The sequence below is a fragment of the Onychomys torridus genome, chromosome 6 (genome assembly GCF_903995425.1).
Source record: "Onychomys torridus chromosome 6, mOncTor1.1, whole genome shotgun sequence".
NCBI lineage: Eukaryota > Metazoa > Chordata > Mammalia > Rodentia > Cricetidae > Onychomys > Onychomys torridus.
The window spans coordinates 119,539,048-119,556,074 of NC_050448.1; the positions used below are offsets into that span (position 1 = coordinate 119,539,048).

At 42.3% G+C, this 17,027-nt stretch overlaps 1 protein-coding gene across 2 annotated transcripts in view; it reads right to left on the bottom strand.

The window, feature by feature from the left end:
- Positions 1-12,419: 12,419 nt before the first annotated feature.
- Positions 12,420-17,027, bottom strand: part of Lmo4 (LIM domain only 4) — a 16,436-nt gene continuing 11,828 nt past the window's right edge. For both annotated transcript variants that reach the window (XM_036190073.1, XM_036190074.1), the window contains exon 5: positions 12,420-13,245. In XM_036190073.1, the coding sequence (XP_036045966.1) occupies positions 13,237-13,245 (9 nt within the window). In that variant the 3' untranslated portion in view covers positions 12,420-13,236. The remainder of the gene's footprint in view (positions 13,246-17,027) is intronic.

The window sequence follows — 17,027 nt, forward strand, 5'->3', positions numbered from 1 at the left end:
ACAGTACTCATTCAAAGCTACCTGAAATAAAGTGGGTCAAATGAAATTAAAATACACTGCAGCCAAAGGTTTGTCTCACAGAAAATGAAGGAAAAAATAGCTACAGAGCTGGTGAGGCTCTCTTGATAAATGACAGTGACTCACAACTGGGGCTATTTTTAGAAAATGTAAAGAAAAATTATGCTAACCAATCCAGAGCTTGACTCACATTATTTTAACAGTGCTAATGAGGTTTGCTAAATCTCTCAATTGTGATGTAAAAAGAGGAGGAGAAGGAGGAAGGGGAAGGAGGGGGAAAGAGAAGAAAGAGAAAGAAGAAAGAGAAAGAAAACACCACTGGAAGATCTGCCAAACTGAAGACATGAACTGCGAAGATCCAGACATTTCCCCAGCTGATTCCACAAACCAAGCAGCAGGGACTTAACGAAGTCAGGCCTTGCCATCTTCAGGACACCACTCTGGTTCACACATGGGCTTGGAGCAGGACGAAGCCATCAGTGAAGCCTTGAGCTCAGGGGCTGTTAATTCTATTTGGATTATCAGCTAATTTCTTCTCCTTCCTGCTGCAGCCATGCAAAAGAAACAAATGTTGGGTCCTTTAAAAAACAAAAACAAAGTGGGTTGTCAAAAAGCCACACCTGTTTTCCTGTATAAACTGAGATAGCAAGGCCAATGTCTCCTAAGGTAGCCAGGCATTTTCAGTCCTCAGAGCTGGCACGACTTTAAGAGCCCAGCACCAACTCAATTTCTTCACCACAGACCATCAGACCAGGGGATGCTGTGCTTAAACTCTAATCCCAATATGCGGTCCTGCAGGACACTGTGGGGACCTTGATAAGGCTCTGGCCTCAGAGTGGCCTCTGCTCACACACTAGCTGTGTGGCCTTGGCCCAGTCACTTACCCTCAATAAGGTTAATGGTGGCTAATCTCTCTACTTCCAGCTTTACCCACTGCTAATGTGGGGATGGGAACATCTTGGAAGCTGCCTGCTGGGAGTAACACACATATACACACACACACACACACACACAGAGAGAGAGAGAGAGAGAGAGAGAGAGAGAGAGAGAGAGAGAGAGAGAGAAGTCTGGTCCATAGACTTGTTCAATAGACGTTCATTCCTTTCGTGAACTACCTTCTATCAACCATTTGGTCTGAGTTTATGGAATTTCAAATTAAGTGTAATGTCTGCCTAACAAAAGCATTATTGCCTTGAATTTTAAAATTACATAACACGTTCTAAAGGCCACATAAACCCTTTGAGTGTTGCCCATTGTTTTGGGTCAAGTTTCACCTCCCGACACATGCAACATTGGAGTAGACATGCCAAGGATGCGGTTAAAAACATTTCCAAAGTGGACAGGAGCCCTTACAACTACACCTTAAATCAGAGACATTGCTATTATCTTCTAGTGTCCATATTCACAATCCAAAGAGTATTATCCTCAGAGTAGAAAGGCCTGTTCTCATTAATGAGCTACATGTAATGCACTAGTAAATACAGCTGTTATCGGTAAATTCCTATTTAACAGATGGGCAAAATAAGGTAGTGAGATTAAACGATTAGCCCATGGCTAATATTTGATTAGAAAGACAAATTTAATCAGAGTTGCCATTTGACTTCCCTTCAGGACTAGAATTAGATTCCAAGTGTTTTCTGACTTGGTTCTGGCCTGTTCCACACAGCAGTTCAATATGTGCTTTATGATAGGCTTTCAGATAAAAGGGGAGGAGGAGGACCTTTCTCCAGAGAAAGCAGAGCACCCACTACTACCGAATACGCCAGCATGAATCTTCACAACATGTCACACATGGCCACAGTGAGTTCTGCCTCATCTCTGGCTGGAAAGGTAGTGATGAAACAGACTCTAGCGTAATAATACACAAATATCTACAGTAGCAAAGAGGACCCAAAAGACAGCCCTGAATTCGTCTTCGCATGGGGCCTGGCTGTGCACCTTAGGAGGCAGAAGGTTCTATAGTCTTTAGGAATACAAGGGCTTCTAAACCCTTTCTTGAGGAGGTAAGGGGTTCACAGGACAGTTTGTAGCCACCTAGAATAGGTTAGTAGTGTTTTGAGAATGCCCCAATTCTTATCAAGCTTAATCAACCAACTGCCTTAACCCCATTTTGTTTTGAGAAATAATGTCACAAATGTGTCCAGAGCGGGATAAAATGCACAGTAATGAGTTCATTAACATGCCATCTGCATGTAAAACAAGGAGGCTCCAGAATCTGAGTCCTTTGGATTTCCTATTGGAAATCAAATTCAAAGCCAGAAAAAAGGGAGGGAGGGAGGGAGGGAGGGAGAAAAGAAGGAAGGAAGGAAGGAAGGAAGGAAGGAAGGAAGGAAGGAAGGAAGGAAGAAAGGGAAATTACCAAAGAAGTTACCGCCACCCTTGGCTTGCCCGGTCCATCTCCCAGGGTCCAAGGGCTTCAGAGCGAGCCCAGTCTTTCTTCTTAAAAACAGCAACAGTAACAACAAACTGAACATGTTTCATTACTTAAAGGAGCTAAAAACAATTGCCCACAGCAGGAAGTGGCTGGAGGTTTGTCAGTTACATCCATTTCCTTGAAGGAAGGTCTAACTAAAACCTTGAGAGTCAGAAATCCACTTAGGACCACCTGCCCTTTAAAATTCAGGGTAATTTATCAGGCCCATACACTCAAACAACCAAACTCGGCCCTGCCTCTTCCATATGCACTTGTCTTGGAGACTATCACTTTAACAAAACAGAAAGAAAAAGTCTTGCTTCAACGGTACCTCCAGTCATCCCTAAAAACTGTGGAGTCTGCTCTATGTTAAAAATTTCACCTGGCTTCTGCTTTCCCAGACATACCTGTGACATGTCAGCACTTTCAAAAATCATCAGCACTATGAATATCTGAAACCTAAGGTCATAGCCATGCCCTGGCTTTCTACACCAAGAGTAGGAATTGAGAGCTACCATCTATGTTAACAGCATCTGTACACTGGTCCCTAGGATGGAAAGATTGATTAACAACAAGGAAATAAGATACAGCCATTGAAATGAGGCCAGGAGTGGGACAGCGGTGAGAAACGGTCTGCTCATCTCTGATGGTGGCGAGACCCAGCCCCTCAATCTTATTCCAAGAGCTAGGGAGTTTCTTCACTACTCTCTTTATTCTCCTTATTTCTGTGATAGAATTTCTTCATAAAAAGTTCAAGAGGATGAGGGGGGGAAGAAGGAGAAGGAGGAGAAAAGGAGGAGGAGGAAGAGAAAAGGAGGAGGAGAAGGAGCTGGAGAAGGAGGAGAAGGAGCAGGAGAAGGGGGAGGAGAGGGAGGAGAAAAGGAAGAGGAGGAAGAGAAAAGGAGGAGGAGAAGGAGCTGGAGAAGGAAGAAGAAGGAGGAGGAGAAGGAAGAAGAAGGAGGAGGAGAAGGAGGAGGAGAAGGAGAAGGAGAAGGAGGAGGAGGAGAAGGAGAAGGAGGAGGAGGAGAAGGAAGAAGAAGGAGGAGGAGAAGGAAGAAGAAGGAGGAGGAGAAGGAAGAAGAAGGAGGAGGAGAAGGAAGAAGAAGGAGGAGGAGAAGGAGGAGGAGGAGAAGGAAGGAGGAAGAAGGAGAAGGAGGAGAAAAGGAGGAGGAGGAAGAGAAAAGGAGGAGGAGAAGGAGCTGGAGAAGGAGGAGAAGGAGCAGGAGAAGGGGGAGGAGAGGGAGGAGAAAAGGAAGAGGAGGAAGAGAAAAGGAGGAGGAGAAGGAGCTGGAGAAGGAAGAAGAAGGAGGAGGAGAAGGAAGAAGAAGGAGGAGGAGAAGGAGGAGGAGGAGAAGGAAGGAGGAGAAGGAGGAGGAGGAGGAGGAGGAGGAGGAGGAGGAGGAGGAGGAGGAGGAGGAGGAGAAATTTTCCCATAACCGAGATTTTGTTGTTGCTGCTGCTGCTATTATTTTTCAGGGTTTCTCTGTGTAACCCTGGCTGTCCTAGAACTCTCTCTGTAACTGAGAATTTTAAGAGAAACAGCCTAAATTCTTTGAGTCTCTAACCTGAACACACCCACTAAAAGAAAGCCAACAAGCACTATTCAGCTGTTACTCACTTAGGTTATGGAGTTCTGCTGCAGAAGGTGTCTTACTTTGGTTAAAATACCAAATAAATAAAATACCATAATTAAAAGCAACTTGGAAACGAAAGGGTTTGCTTCCGCTTACAGTTTATAGACAGTCCATCATGAAAGGGAGAAAAGGCAGGAGCTGATGCAGATGCCATGGAGGAATGCTGTTCTGGCTTGCTCATCATGGCTTGTTCAGCCTACTTCCTTATACCACCCAGAACCACCTGCCCAGGGGGTGGCACTTCCCACAGTGGGCTGAGCCCTCTCTCATCAATCACTAATCAAGAAAATCCTTACAGACTTGCCTGCCTACAGGTACTCTGTTAGAGGTATTTTTCCAGTTGAGGTTCCCTCTGCCTGAATAACTCTAGCTTGAGTCAAGTTGGGAGAAAAAAGGAAGAAAGAGAGAGGGAGGGAAGGAAGGAGGAAGGGAGGGAGGGAGGAAGGAAGGAAGGAAGGAGAATAAAAGGGGGGGAAGGTATTTATAGAAAAACTGGACTCGATTTCAGTTTGGGGCCATGCCATAGAGAGCAGTATAAGGGATTAGTTGTGTGCAGGACAGCTGTGGTCTCTCCCAGTGGCAAATTCTGCCTACTGCTCCAGACTTCCTGCTTCATGAGAGTGAGTCATAAAGAAACATGTAACAACATACACAGTGAGGCTACAGCTGAGGTGCTTTAGGAGTTAAGGGCACTTGCTGCTTTAGGAGATGACCCCGGTTCAGTTCCCAGCACCAACATGGTGGCTCACAACTGTCTGTAACTCCAGTTCTAGAGAATTTGATGCTCCCTTTTGACCTCTGCAAGCACCAGACATTCACATAGCACACACTCATATGTGCAGGCACTCACATATACACATAAAATAAAAATGATGTAATAACAAATATGCACTGTTTTGCTGTTTACTACAGATACTCCTCAGTTTTGAGTCTCTAAGTATATTCACATGTTTTCTAGAACCTACCAAATTAAAGGGGATGCGTGTACAGCCATCTGTATCCAGGGAGAAGGGCAATTTAATCTTCAGGCTGAAATAAATACATATTGGCTAACATTCTTCTCTTGTACATAACAGAATAAAAGGTTAAACAGATAACCTGCAAAGGGCCACTGAGTTGTGAGACATTACAAGAAAAAAAATAAAGAAAAATTGTTGGATATTAAGATCTGGTGCTTTGGCACTCAAACCCATGATAGCCAAAAGAGTGTGTGTGTGTGTGTGTGTGTGTGTGTGTGTGTATGTATACACACACACACACACACACAAACATATATATATGCAAGAAAAACAAGTATTTTTGAGTTTAACCTTTACAACAACATCAAAGAATATCTTATTAAAGTGCAGCATGCCTTTCTCCTTTCTCCTTAACTATTCTGCTCTTTGTAATGAAGCAACTTGGATCTAATGGTGTGTTACTGTAATTTATTTACAAATCTTGATATCTTTTTGGACTCTGGCAATTAATGGGAGAATAGGAAGAACAGCCAACAAGTTTTTAAAAATCAGCTTAGAATTCTGTTTGGATGTAATTAAAAGTATAATCTGTTCCATTTGAATACTTCAGTGCTTTTCTATCTTAAAACAAGAAATACAAATATTGGTTTTTTCATCATATGTATGCTTTTCACATATGCTAAGACAAGTAAAACTTTTCTATAAAAATTGTCATGTCTGTGTGTATATGTACTTTATATAAATATACAATGACTTTACATTTATTTATTTATTTACTTAGAGACAGAGTCTTATGTAGCCAAAATTGCTCTTGCTCCCCTGATTCTCCAGGCTCCAAATCCAGGGCACTAGGCTTACTGGTATCTGCTACCACACCTGGCTTTGCAATGACTTGTAATAATTCAACTCTGAGTGAGAGAGATGGCCCAGAGGGTGTAATGGTTTGCATGAGAAATAGGTTCACATAGTTGAACATCTGGTCCCCAGCAGGCTGTGCTGTTTGGGAAGGTTATGGAACCTTTAGGAAGTGGACCTTTGCTGGAAGAGGTGGGCCACTGGGGCAGCTTTTAGATAGGCTGGAGCCATAAGCTAAAGTCAACCCTTTCTTCCTCAAGCTGCAACAACAGAAAATGAACTGATACAGAGTTAGAGTGCGTGCTGTGCAACCATGAGGACCGAGTCGGGATCCCCAGCACTCCTGTAAAAAGTGGAGAGTGTGCCAATGCACACTAGTAATCTAAAGCTGAGTGGTGATGCGCACTTGTGATCTAAAGCTGAGAGTGTGCTGATGCACACTTGTAATCTAGAGCCAAGAGTGGGATGCACACTTGTAATCTAGAGCCGAGAGTGGGATGCACACTTGTAATCTAGAGCCGAGAGTGGGATGCACACTTGTAATCTAGAGCCGAGAGTGGGATGCACACTTGTAATCTAGAGCCGAGAGTGGGATGCACACTTGTAATCTAGAGCCGAGAGTGGGATGCACACTTGTAATCTAGAGCCGAGAGTGGGATGCACACTTGTAATCTAGAGCCGAGAGTGGGATGCACACTTGTAATCTAGAGTTGAGAGTGGTGGTGCACACTTGAAATCTAGAGCTGAGAGTGGGATGCACACTTGTAATCTAGAGCTGAGACAGTGGGATGCACACTTGTAATCTAGAGCTGAGAGTGGGATGCACATTTGTAATCTAGAGCTGAGAGAGTGGGGATGCACACTTGTAATCTAGAGCCGAGAGAGTGGGGATGGACACTTGCAATTTGAGCTGAGAAAGTGGGCATGTATACTTGTTATCCCAGCTCTGGGAGGCAGAGCTGAGGATCCCTGGAGCTTGATATCCAACCAACCTAGCCAGAGCCTCATTGAAAACATTGTCTCAAAAATAAGGTGAAGATGGCCAGGTGTGGTGGCTCACACCTTTAACTCTAGCACTTAGGAGGCAGAGGCAGGTGGTTCTTTGTGTGTCTGAGGCCAATCTGGTCTGCACAGTGAGAACCTGTCTCAAATAACCAAATTAGGCAGAGAATCTATTAAAACACCTAATGGTGACTTTTGGTCTCCACACACTCACACCCGAGTAGGGTTCATATGAGCTTGAGCTCGTGTGTGTGTGTGTGTGTGTGTGTGTGTGTGTGTGTGTGTGTGTGCGCGCGCGCATGTGCACGCACACACACATACACACACAAAGAGATAGATAACTCCTGGCCTTTTATACGGCTTGAACCACTTAGTTCAGCTGAAGATTTTAAAAATATCATCTATTAGATTATGTGGAATATATTTATCTGTCTTGCTGTCTAAACTAATACAATTCCTAAAGCCTTATTCTTTTTCTCAGCAACAATTTGTGGTCAGAGTCATTATGAATTTATAGTTTTTCATGATAAGGTAGTTGAGATTTCTTAATACTGAAAAGATATTCTTTTAGAGTAAAGCTGAAATATGACGGCAACCTTAACCAGTTAATATTTCAGATTGGGGAAGGATAAAATACAATATTTTAATATTTTCAGGGAAAAGAAACTAGCTATAGGCTACAGGAGGAAGTTATATCGCTGTTAGAATCTCGATTTACAAGGCTGTTTTCCACAACTGCTCAGAGTTCAAACAGAACATGGGGTGCCGCTATGCTGGAGACGGAGGCAAACAAGTACATATACCCACTCTGCACATAATTTTTAAAATGTGTGTGTGTGTGTGCATGTATGTATGTGTCTATATACATGCATGCCATGTGGGGTGGGTGTGGATGTGCATGTTTATGTCTGTGTCTGTATATGTATATGCCATGTGGTATGTGTGTGTGTGTGTGTGTGTGTATGTGTCTGCATATGTATATACATATGGTATGTCTGTGTGTCTGTACATGCATATGTCATGTGTCTTGAGTTTCCAGAAGAGAGCAGAAGACAGAATGGAACCTAGAGTTGCAAGTGATTTGTGAGCTGCCCAGTGTAAGGTTTGGGAACAGAACTCAGTTTCTCGCAAGAGCAGCCAGTACTCTTAATCACTGAGCCATCTCTCCTACCCCTGATCTGCACTTACATAAAGGTGTGATATTCTGTTCATTATGGATTTTTAATATTAATTTCACATCTAAGAAGTAATATAATAAACATTAATTACTGAGGACTTTTTACATTCTCTTAAATTTTAGCCTTCCAGTGAGCACTCCCTCACTTTGCATGCTTAATCACCTCTTAGAACCTCAAATTACTCATCTATAAAACTGAGTAATGCAAGCCATGCACGGTGGCACACACCTGTAATCCCAATACATCAGAGGCTAAGGCAGGAGGATCACTATGAGTTTGGGGCCAGCCTGGGCTAAAGAGCAAAGACCCCGTCTTACCCAGCCTACAAAACAAAGAGCAAACAAGTGAAACTTTCCTACCACATAAAACTGAATGCTAACCAATATAATACCATGAGACTACGTGTACCTGTGTTTACTGTAAACGTTAACACTTTTATAGAACTCTATGCAACTGCAAGATATAATTCTTACAGGAAGTAGTATAGTTAGAGATGTGAGATTTATGGCAACTGTAAGTCCCACACTTGAAAGAAATTGAATCAGAAGCCTTAAAGGAATGTTCACAATTTGACACACCCATCTCTAGCAAACTTCTAAAGAAAAAGGCGAACAAACGCCGCCCAAGCAATCCATTTCCTTTCCAGCTTCTATAATTAATCTTCATTTGGAAGTTTGGTTTGTCCTCAGATTCTTTTGCTTTACAGTTTCTGAAACAGTCAGTTCACTGAAAATGAACAATTAATTTAGGAAGAACATCTTTAGTGTTTTCTGGAAAAAAAAAAAAAAAAACAACAAGATAGCTCAGACAACATGTGGGAAAGCATAGAAGTGGGAAAATATTTTTGGAGAAGTTGAAGGTGTAAACCTTTGGGTTCCAGGTAAGGAGACCTCTCTGGGCTGAAGGAAAGTGAGGCACCTCCTGCTTGAGCTAGCTAATGATTGTTCCCAACCTGGTTAAAATTCAGCAGTAACTCTACAACTTCTGAAATATGCCCTCTCTTGGGCTCTATGTTTCAGAACTTCAGTGAGACCTGTGCATTTCATATGGTGGGCTCAGTTTTATAGATAAGCAAGAAAAACTGTTCCCACCCTTTCACCCTCTTCCCAGCCAGGCAGGATAGGCTGCAGTGCTGCTGGCGCCCACTAAGACTCCCCTATCAGTTGTGAGGAGAGGTCAGAAAAGTGGGAACTTCGGTGGATTGTCCATTCTGACTGAATCATTAAACGACTTTCCAGGGTCATTCAAAGAACTTACAACAGAATCAATTGATTTTTCATCCTATGCTTTATTAGTTGTGATTTAGGAGAGAGAATGCCCCTGTTTGCACAGCTGTCACATGTCAGGACCTGCAGTACATTATTGGCTTGAGACCTCTGAGTTGCAGTCCATTCTCAGCAGAATCAATCCAAACCTGCAAACATTCCCTCTAGGATGCGTGCACACATCTCCACATCTATGCGCACAAAGCACGCCCTGTACAACCGAAAATCATATTCACGTGAGGTGAGTTACAAGTTCACCTTCCCAAAATAGGTCCTGACGTGTTGCTCCCAGCATGGGTACAATGGGAACAGAGCTACAAATGCCAGTTAACTAGGTGCTCAGTGCCGGTGAAGGTGTTATCCTTCGCCGCCTGTCAGCCTCTGCAAGTGCAAGTTGCTGGCTGTTTAACATGCCTTCAGAGCACTGCCAATCTAAAATGGCTGCTTGGTAATACTTTAATTGCAGTTTCGTGGAAACAAATTGCTTTTTAACTGCAGTAAGCATCCCTGTGAATTGGCTGGACTGGCAATAGGTGAGTCTAGGTAACAAAACCAGAAGAACATTAACTTGTAAATGATCTGTGTTTGCAACATCCTCCTAAAGTGAGGGCGAGGCAGCGAGGGTCCAGGATGGGACTCACACCCCCCACCCCACCCCACCCCTGCCCCTGAAAGTCTCTGGGCAACCACTTTTAATTCAGAACAATTATTTAAGCTATATGGAAACTCTTCACTCTGCTCTCGATAGATAGCTCTTGGATTCACTGTTTGTTCCATAATTTATTGATCCTAAGAAATATTTTATGTAACCAGTACTGAACATTAGAATCCTACTATACTGACATTTAAAGGCATTTAACTGAAGAGCTTCACTTTAGATGATTAGTTGTTTTAAATATCAGTGTGAATAAAGGCAACAGAAAGAATTTAAATATAGTTAATATTAAGGGGCTGGTTATTTCCCATGCTTCATTTCCTCACTTTGTGTTATAAGACACAACAGTCTGTGTTAAACTATTTCCTAATAAACCAGAAAGGGCTAGAACTAGTTTCTTTGTGGGAAATGATTTAGTTTGGAATGTCTTCAGGCTCCCAGGCTTTTTGTATGTGTAAGTCTAGGCAGACACATAGGTAAAAAAAAATAAAATAAAATAAAAAAAAAACCATTAAACCCCTTTAGAGGACAATCTTCACACAAAATTGTTTCATTAGCAAGAGTGACAATTTGCATGATTGAGACATTTATATGTATCATAAACATAATTTTTTATCAGGAGTTCAGTGAGGCTCAGGAATGTTTGCTTTTATTTTAATTGTGTGTGCTTGTAAGGACCGGGGCCTGTCTTGCTGTGTGACATGGTTCGTGTCAAGTTCTTTCAGAACACTCACCCACATCACAAATGCAGTGGAAGAAAGGTGGGTAAGGCCTGTCAGGGTCCTGCACCCGCAACGGAACACTGGGGTTTGGGAGGAACTGCACACAATCACTGCTCCTATCAGAATAAACCTGAGTGTTTTTAGTAGCTGTCTATCCACACCGAGCATCCCCATTAGAGCCAGGTTTTATTGTTTGAAATGCCTCTGGTTTCAAGAAAGTGTTTTACCTAAAGCAAGACTACTACTTAAATATGTTCTATTGTATATTCATAGCTCCATTAGTCCTTCTCCAATTTAGCACATCAAAGAGAAGGCTTCATCACTTGCATGTGGATTATACTAACATGAGTGACATTTGTAATCTTATAGGTCTGCAACTTAAGAAATGCTTTTAGAAGCTCGTTAGGAAATACGCCACAGTGCTTGAAGAGCCAGCCATATAATAGTTCATTTAAAAGGCGGTAATGACCTTTGCCCTCCCCATCACTGAATGCCATACTGTATTACTAAAAGTTATTAGCCACGTCCTTTGAATTTCCACACTACATGTGACATGAGTGCTTTTGCTAAAAACATAGATGTCTGCACTCCTCTGAACAACACCTCCCCCCTCGAACAGACCAAATTCTTTCAGAAAGTATCTTAAGGAGGGAAGGGGGAGTAGTTAAAATCAGAACAAGTTTAGAGAAATTCTCCAAGGATCCACCTCAGATGGTGTGTGTGTGTGTGTGTGTGTGTGTGTGTGTGTGTGTGTGTGCACGCAGTGTGTACACACATGTATTTATCTTTTGTTATTCTCCTGCATTTCTTTTTATAAAGATTCACTTGAACATTCTGCCTTTAAATTCTTACAGGAGGTCTGCTGTTTCAACAACCAACTTCTCCCCCTGGCTTGGATCTTTGGAAGCAGGAAGTTAGCAGGGTCTTCATCAGGAGATTGGACCACACAAAATAAAACACTATTTTTAGAAAACAGCATTAGCAGCATGAAAGGCCAGGTGTCAGCAGCCGGTGAGGCTGCAGCTGAGGTCTGCCGTCAAGGAACCAGTCATGGTACCACCCTGGCATCCAGGCCCATTTGGCTCTTGCTAGGTCCCGTAGGAACGGGGCAGCTACTGAGGCACGGTACTCCACAGCTTCCAGAGGAAGCTCTGTGGGCACTGTGGGCACGGTGGGCACGGGGGTGGAGACTCTCTGAGATCAGCAACTACCTCAAGACTGAAGGAGACCTGAATCCTCCCCCAGTAATTACAAGGAAAAGGCGTCACTGAAGAAGCTCAAAAGGACCAGGGCTACCACAGGTCAACAGACCCAGAACTCCCATCCAAGACCAAGGCCAGAGTGAGCTCTGGAGTCCCTAAACTAATGGGACTTCAGGTTACACACAGATGGCTCTAGAAATGCTGTTGTGATCAAAAGCTACAAAACCTGATGGTAGAAGATGCTTGTGCTGTGACCAATCACACCCAAGGCTTGCCTACTGAGAGCAGAGCGGAAACAGCCAGCAAGTACCCATGTATGCACGCCAAAGACTCCGATGCAGAGTGCTGTTAACACAATGTTCTTCGCTTAAAATGGCATGGTGAAATAATGTGAGGACTACTTTATTAGCCTGGAGCTAAATACAGGTGTCAACCCCACCCTCACCCCCAAATTTAAATGTTTGTTGTAGACAACAACAACAACAACAAAAATACCACTAATTTTTCCAAAATACGTAAGAGGAAAAGCAGAGTTTAAACCCAAACTCTGTTGAATATTTTTCTTTTAAGTTTTTATTATTTAAATACACCATACTAGAGCAAATGTCTCTGAAAATATCACAAATAAAAGATTTTTTTTTCTTCATTCAGCAAATTAGAAGTAGGGGGAATTTCTACATAGTAGCGGCTATAAGCCTGACTCTTTTTTTTTCCTTTTTTGTATTTTTTTTCTTTTCTTTTTTTAATCTTTGCCATGGGCAGAGCAACATCAGGACAAGAACACTCACATGCATACATACATTGTATTTTACAGAGATACAATAAAAGTGTTCGTGATATAATATCACAAAAGCCACATCTCTTTTCCTTTAACTCATGTTCAGTTTGATTGAAACACATTTCATTACGACACTTAAATATACAAAGAGCAAACAGAATGTTGTTAAGGTAAAACACAGGGTACAAACTCTGGCCGGTGCCCTGCTAATTGTTAATGAGGGTGGAAAGCAGATTTCAATGCTTCTTTTAATTAGCTTCATTAGTCATTCCCCTCCCCCCAAGCACCCTCCCCCCCCAAGATGTCCTTCGGTGGATCTTTTTCCATTCTCGCTACCGTCTCCCATTAGCCCAGGTTCATGGAGTCCTTAATGTCCATATTCAGTCATTTTAATACACCAATAAATGCAGGAAGGGCACTCAAGACTAAAGAAGGTGCGATGGCATGAGACCGGCGCTGGCTACAGAGGTGACTTGTCTACTGAAGACACATGGGATCCACCTGTGATGAACAAAATCTGAGATGAAGGCACGCATTCTGCATTACTCTGACCTTTCAGCAGACCTGCAAGAAAGAAAAAGGCGCATCTTAGCTAAAATGCTAAACTTGAGAGGTATTCAACAGCACAGCTTTGGTCGCCTCCACATTTACTAATCTTCTTTTATTAGATTACTTCCCAACTGTGACTTGAAGGAGGCTCTCTGTGCGCCTTGCTTCTCCGAAGCAGAGAAAATGAGATGGTAAATGGACTCTGAGAAGCTTCAGATGTAGACGTCTACCATCCCTGAACTCCCTTAAAGCGAGTTTCTCTCCAAAGGGAATCAATTAGAAAGGGCTCACCTCATGGGGGTCTTGGACTTTTAACATAACCCCAGGGCCATTCAGAGCAAGGTCCCTAAGAAGTTTTGGGTTTTATGGGCTCATTTGTGTCACCTGTGGCAAGTGACTTAAACTGTCCCAGTTTCCTCACCTTTAAAGTAGGGGTAACAGAGCTGTTACTGAGTCTGACTAAGATAGCATTATTATTCTGCTGGTTTTCCGTAACCCCTCCTCACCCATCCTGGCTTCTCCCTCCAGGGCAGGTGTGTGACAAAGACTATATTCATATATACAAGTTTTGTTTTGTTTTTTCACAGTCTCCCGCCTTTGTCACACGGTGTTACATAAATATTACAGGCATAGCAATCAATACACGGGATGTGCCACCACTAACCTAAGAAGGAGCGAAGAACAGGGTTCCACGGAAAGCCTAACCCCAATACCTGCGTTACGGATGGCAACGCACAGCCGCCAAACACAGTCTGTGTGCAACCACCAAAAGGGAGTAACGTCTAGGTTTGGAGGGTTTTTTAAATGACATTTGGGACATCTCAGGAAGTTCTTGCTGAGTCTCCAACCCCCTCTTCCAAGCTAATTAAAGTGGTGGAGGCTCAATTCCCCAGAGTGTAAGCTCAGTGTGAGAAAGGCAATTTGTCTGTCCAGAACAAAGATGCGCTAGCAGCCAGCAAGCACATTTAATAAAGGATCATCAAATGTCCTCTACCATGGACACTCACAACACCAATTATGTAACTATGGGGAAATATGAAGTGATATGGAACCTAGAAAGCTTTGCTAAATCTTCCTCCAACTAAAGCACAGAACATTCCAGAAGATCCCCATATACTTGTGAATGGAAGAAAAAATTCCAGAGCAGGCAGGAATCTACCTACACAGGGGAAAAGATGAGTCACGATTTCTGATTTTTCTAACATCCTAGAAAGCACATAGTTTGGAACTGGCCAAGCTTCCTCCAAATGACAGAAGCCGTCAAGCTGTGAAGCTCCTCAAACATCACTGGACCCAGACTTCAGGCAAATATGACATTTCAGTTGAGAATCTTAAACATATTTTCCTCAGAATATACAAAAGCCAGAGCCACAGCACAGCGACTGAACAGGACATCCCTAATACCACAGACACATTTCAGAAGAACCAAAGTTTAAAAGAACCAGTGATGGGGGCTGACACTTCCCATACAATGAACTGCCTTTAAAGGGCCATACAAATAACCAACTCATTATTTTTAAGACAGAGGATGGCTAAATACATTTACTATGCATCATGCACTCAAATGTAATTGCTTCTGCGAATGGAAGGAAAATGGCCAAAATAAATATCCAATTTTCTCAACCCCCAAACTCGGAGAACGAGAGAAAAGAAAATAATAACATGGAACTATTTGTCATCTCTCCTCATCTCCCGTAGAAAAGAAACGCCACAGGCTTTTGGGAAAATCATTTTAAAGCATTCTCCAAAAAGCAGTTTATGTTCCCCTAGGAAGTGTGTTTTCATTAACTCTTCCCTCTCGTCCTCTCATTAATACCTCTCTGGACCACATTCAGCTTGCCCAGAACCTTTATTTACAGAAACTACCTTGAATTGACTGTGCTCATGGTGAGCAGAACACCAAAGGCAAAAATGGGAGCTACTCATGCCAACGGGGAAATGTGCTTAATTAACTCCACCCCCGAAACACAGCGTCTCACCAGTGCCTGCCCGACAAGATCATTTCCTTAAGTTTTATTTCCTTAAGTCTTTTATGTGCAATTAATTTTTGAAGGCCACCTGTCTCCCTCTGTTTTAGGGACATTAAATTTTCCAACATTAAGAAAATATACACTAGCAGATTCTCCTTCATTGCCTAAACTGTATTTTGTGGTCCAATATGAACACCCTACAAGTCCCATCCTGAACAAGGTGTACAAAGCAGCTGCCTCCCATCAAAGGCACAATGTAGGCAATCCTGTAAACACAAAACAACCAGCTTCCCACTTCCTCACACCTTCACTGACATCGTCGTCTACTCAATGAGGAGCTACTGGGGTGCTGCTCACATCCCAAAGTGTCCTTTGCACTTAGCCCCAGGACGGCTACTGTCTATGTTCAGTCTTCACAATCTGATACCCCACCTATCTCCTCCCTCCACCCTCCTCACCAAGCATATTCTGGAATAAGCTGTAATTTTTAAAAAATAATTTACTGAGTCAGGAAATAGCATAAAACCAGCAACATCGCAAGATAAGACACACACTGGGAGAGTGTTAAGCTTTTACATTAGAAGGGGGAGTGGGAGTGGCCATCTTATTTGTAGCACTTCTGTATTTACAGATGGCCTTGCCTCAAGTTCAAAGTGCGTCTCTCAAACATTTATGTTACCCACTCACTCACTGCTCTCAACTATGTCCTATAGACTGACCTCATTAAAACTGACATTGTAAAACCCTCTAAGTCCTTCTGGGTGCTGGCAAGCTTAAAGAAGCCTCCACACATCAGATGAGGTAACTGGCTAATTTTCAATAAAAAAAATATTAAGATTCTGATTCTTAAATGGTTATTCTGTATTCCTTCCCTATTAGTAAATTAAATAAAACTCACAATCTCGTGTAATTAACACTTACTAAATAAAGAAAACATTTTAAATTACCCCATAAACCTAAGCAAGGGAGAAGAGCAAATATGAGCGTTCTAATATGGTAGCGTAATTTTAGACAGTTAAACATTTCCAAGCATGTGTCCTTTCCCTACTCAGCAAGAAGAAAATGTACTACCAAAGACACAAAGGCCTACTATCTTCCCCCTAGACTTGGGAAGCTGGCTAAATTTCTGTCTGCAGGGAAATGTTTTTGGTTTTGTGAGTGTACGCATGTGAGCCTTACAAGAGACATGAATGGAGTCCCCACTGCAAATCCATAAGGAATTAGCAAGTGAAGTGTGCACTTTTTGTTTCGATGCAATAACTCAGTGCTGTGCGATTGCCTGGGTTAATGATGAAAAAGTCAAACACACTATCAGAGCTGATGGAAAAATCTATCACCAATCTGAAATTAAAATTCATCTGTGGTCAATAAGATTTAATATCCATGCAAGTGGCGCTGTAAAGAGTAAATGAATCAATGTCATCAATACATAATCAGTATGAAATATGATGTGAATAAAATTATGCACACGAGTCATACATTTCACTCTTTTCTAGGCCAGGGTGGAATGAACAGGCTCTTAACTGAAGGTTGACAGTAATTGTTACAAATTAGGCACAGCAGTTATCAAAATGCACTCACTTGCATAGCTATAGGACTTACTAAGGAGATTAAAATAGATCTAAAACTATCCAGTGCTGGAATGCTGGACAACTGTTGATCACCAATTTTCCCTCTAAAGTGCCTTCTAATACTACATGATTTGTATACTTGTATAATTTTCTCATTTCTAACTCAGGCCCAAGAACTTTCAAGTTATGGATCAAGACTCAAGATACACCATCTTTATAATGGGGCTGTTAGTGGCACAAAGCAGCTAGCAAGAAC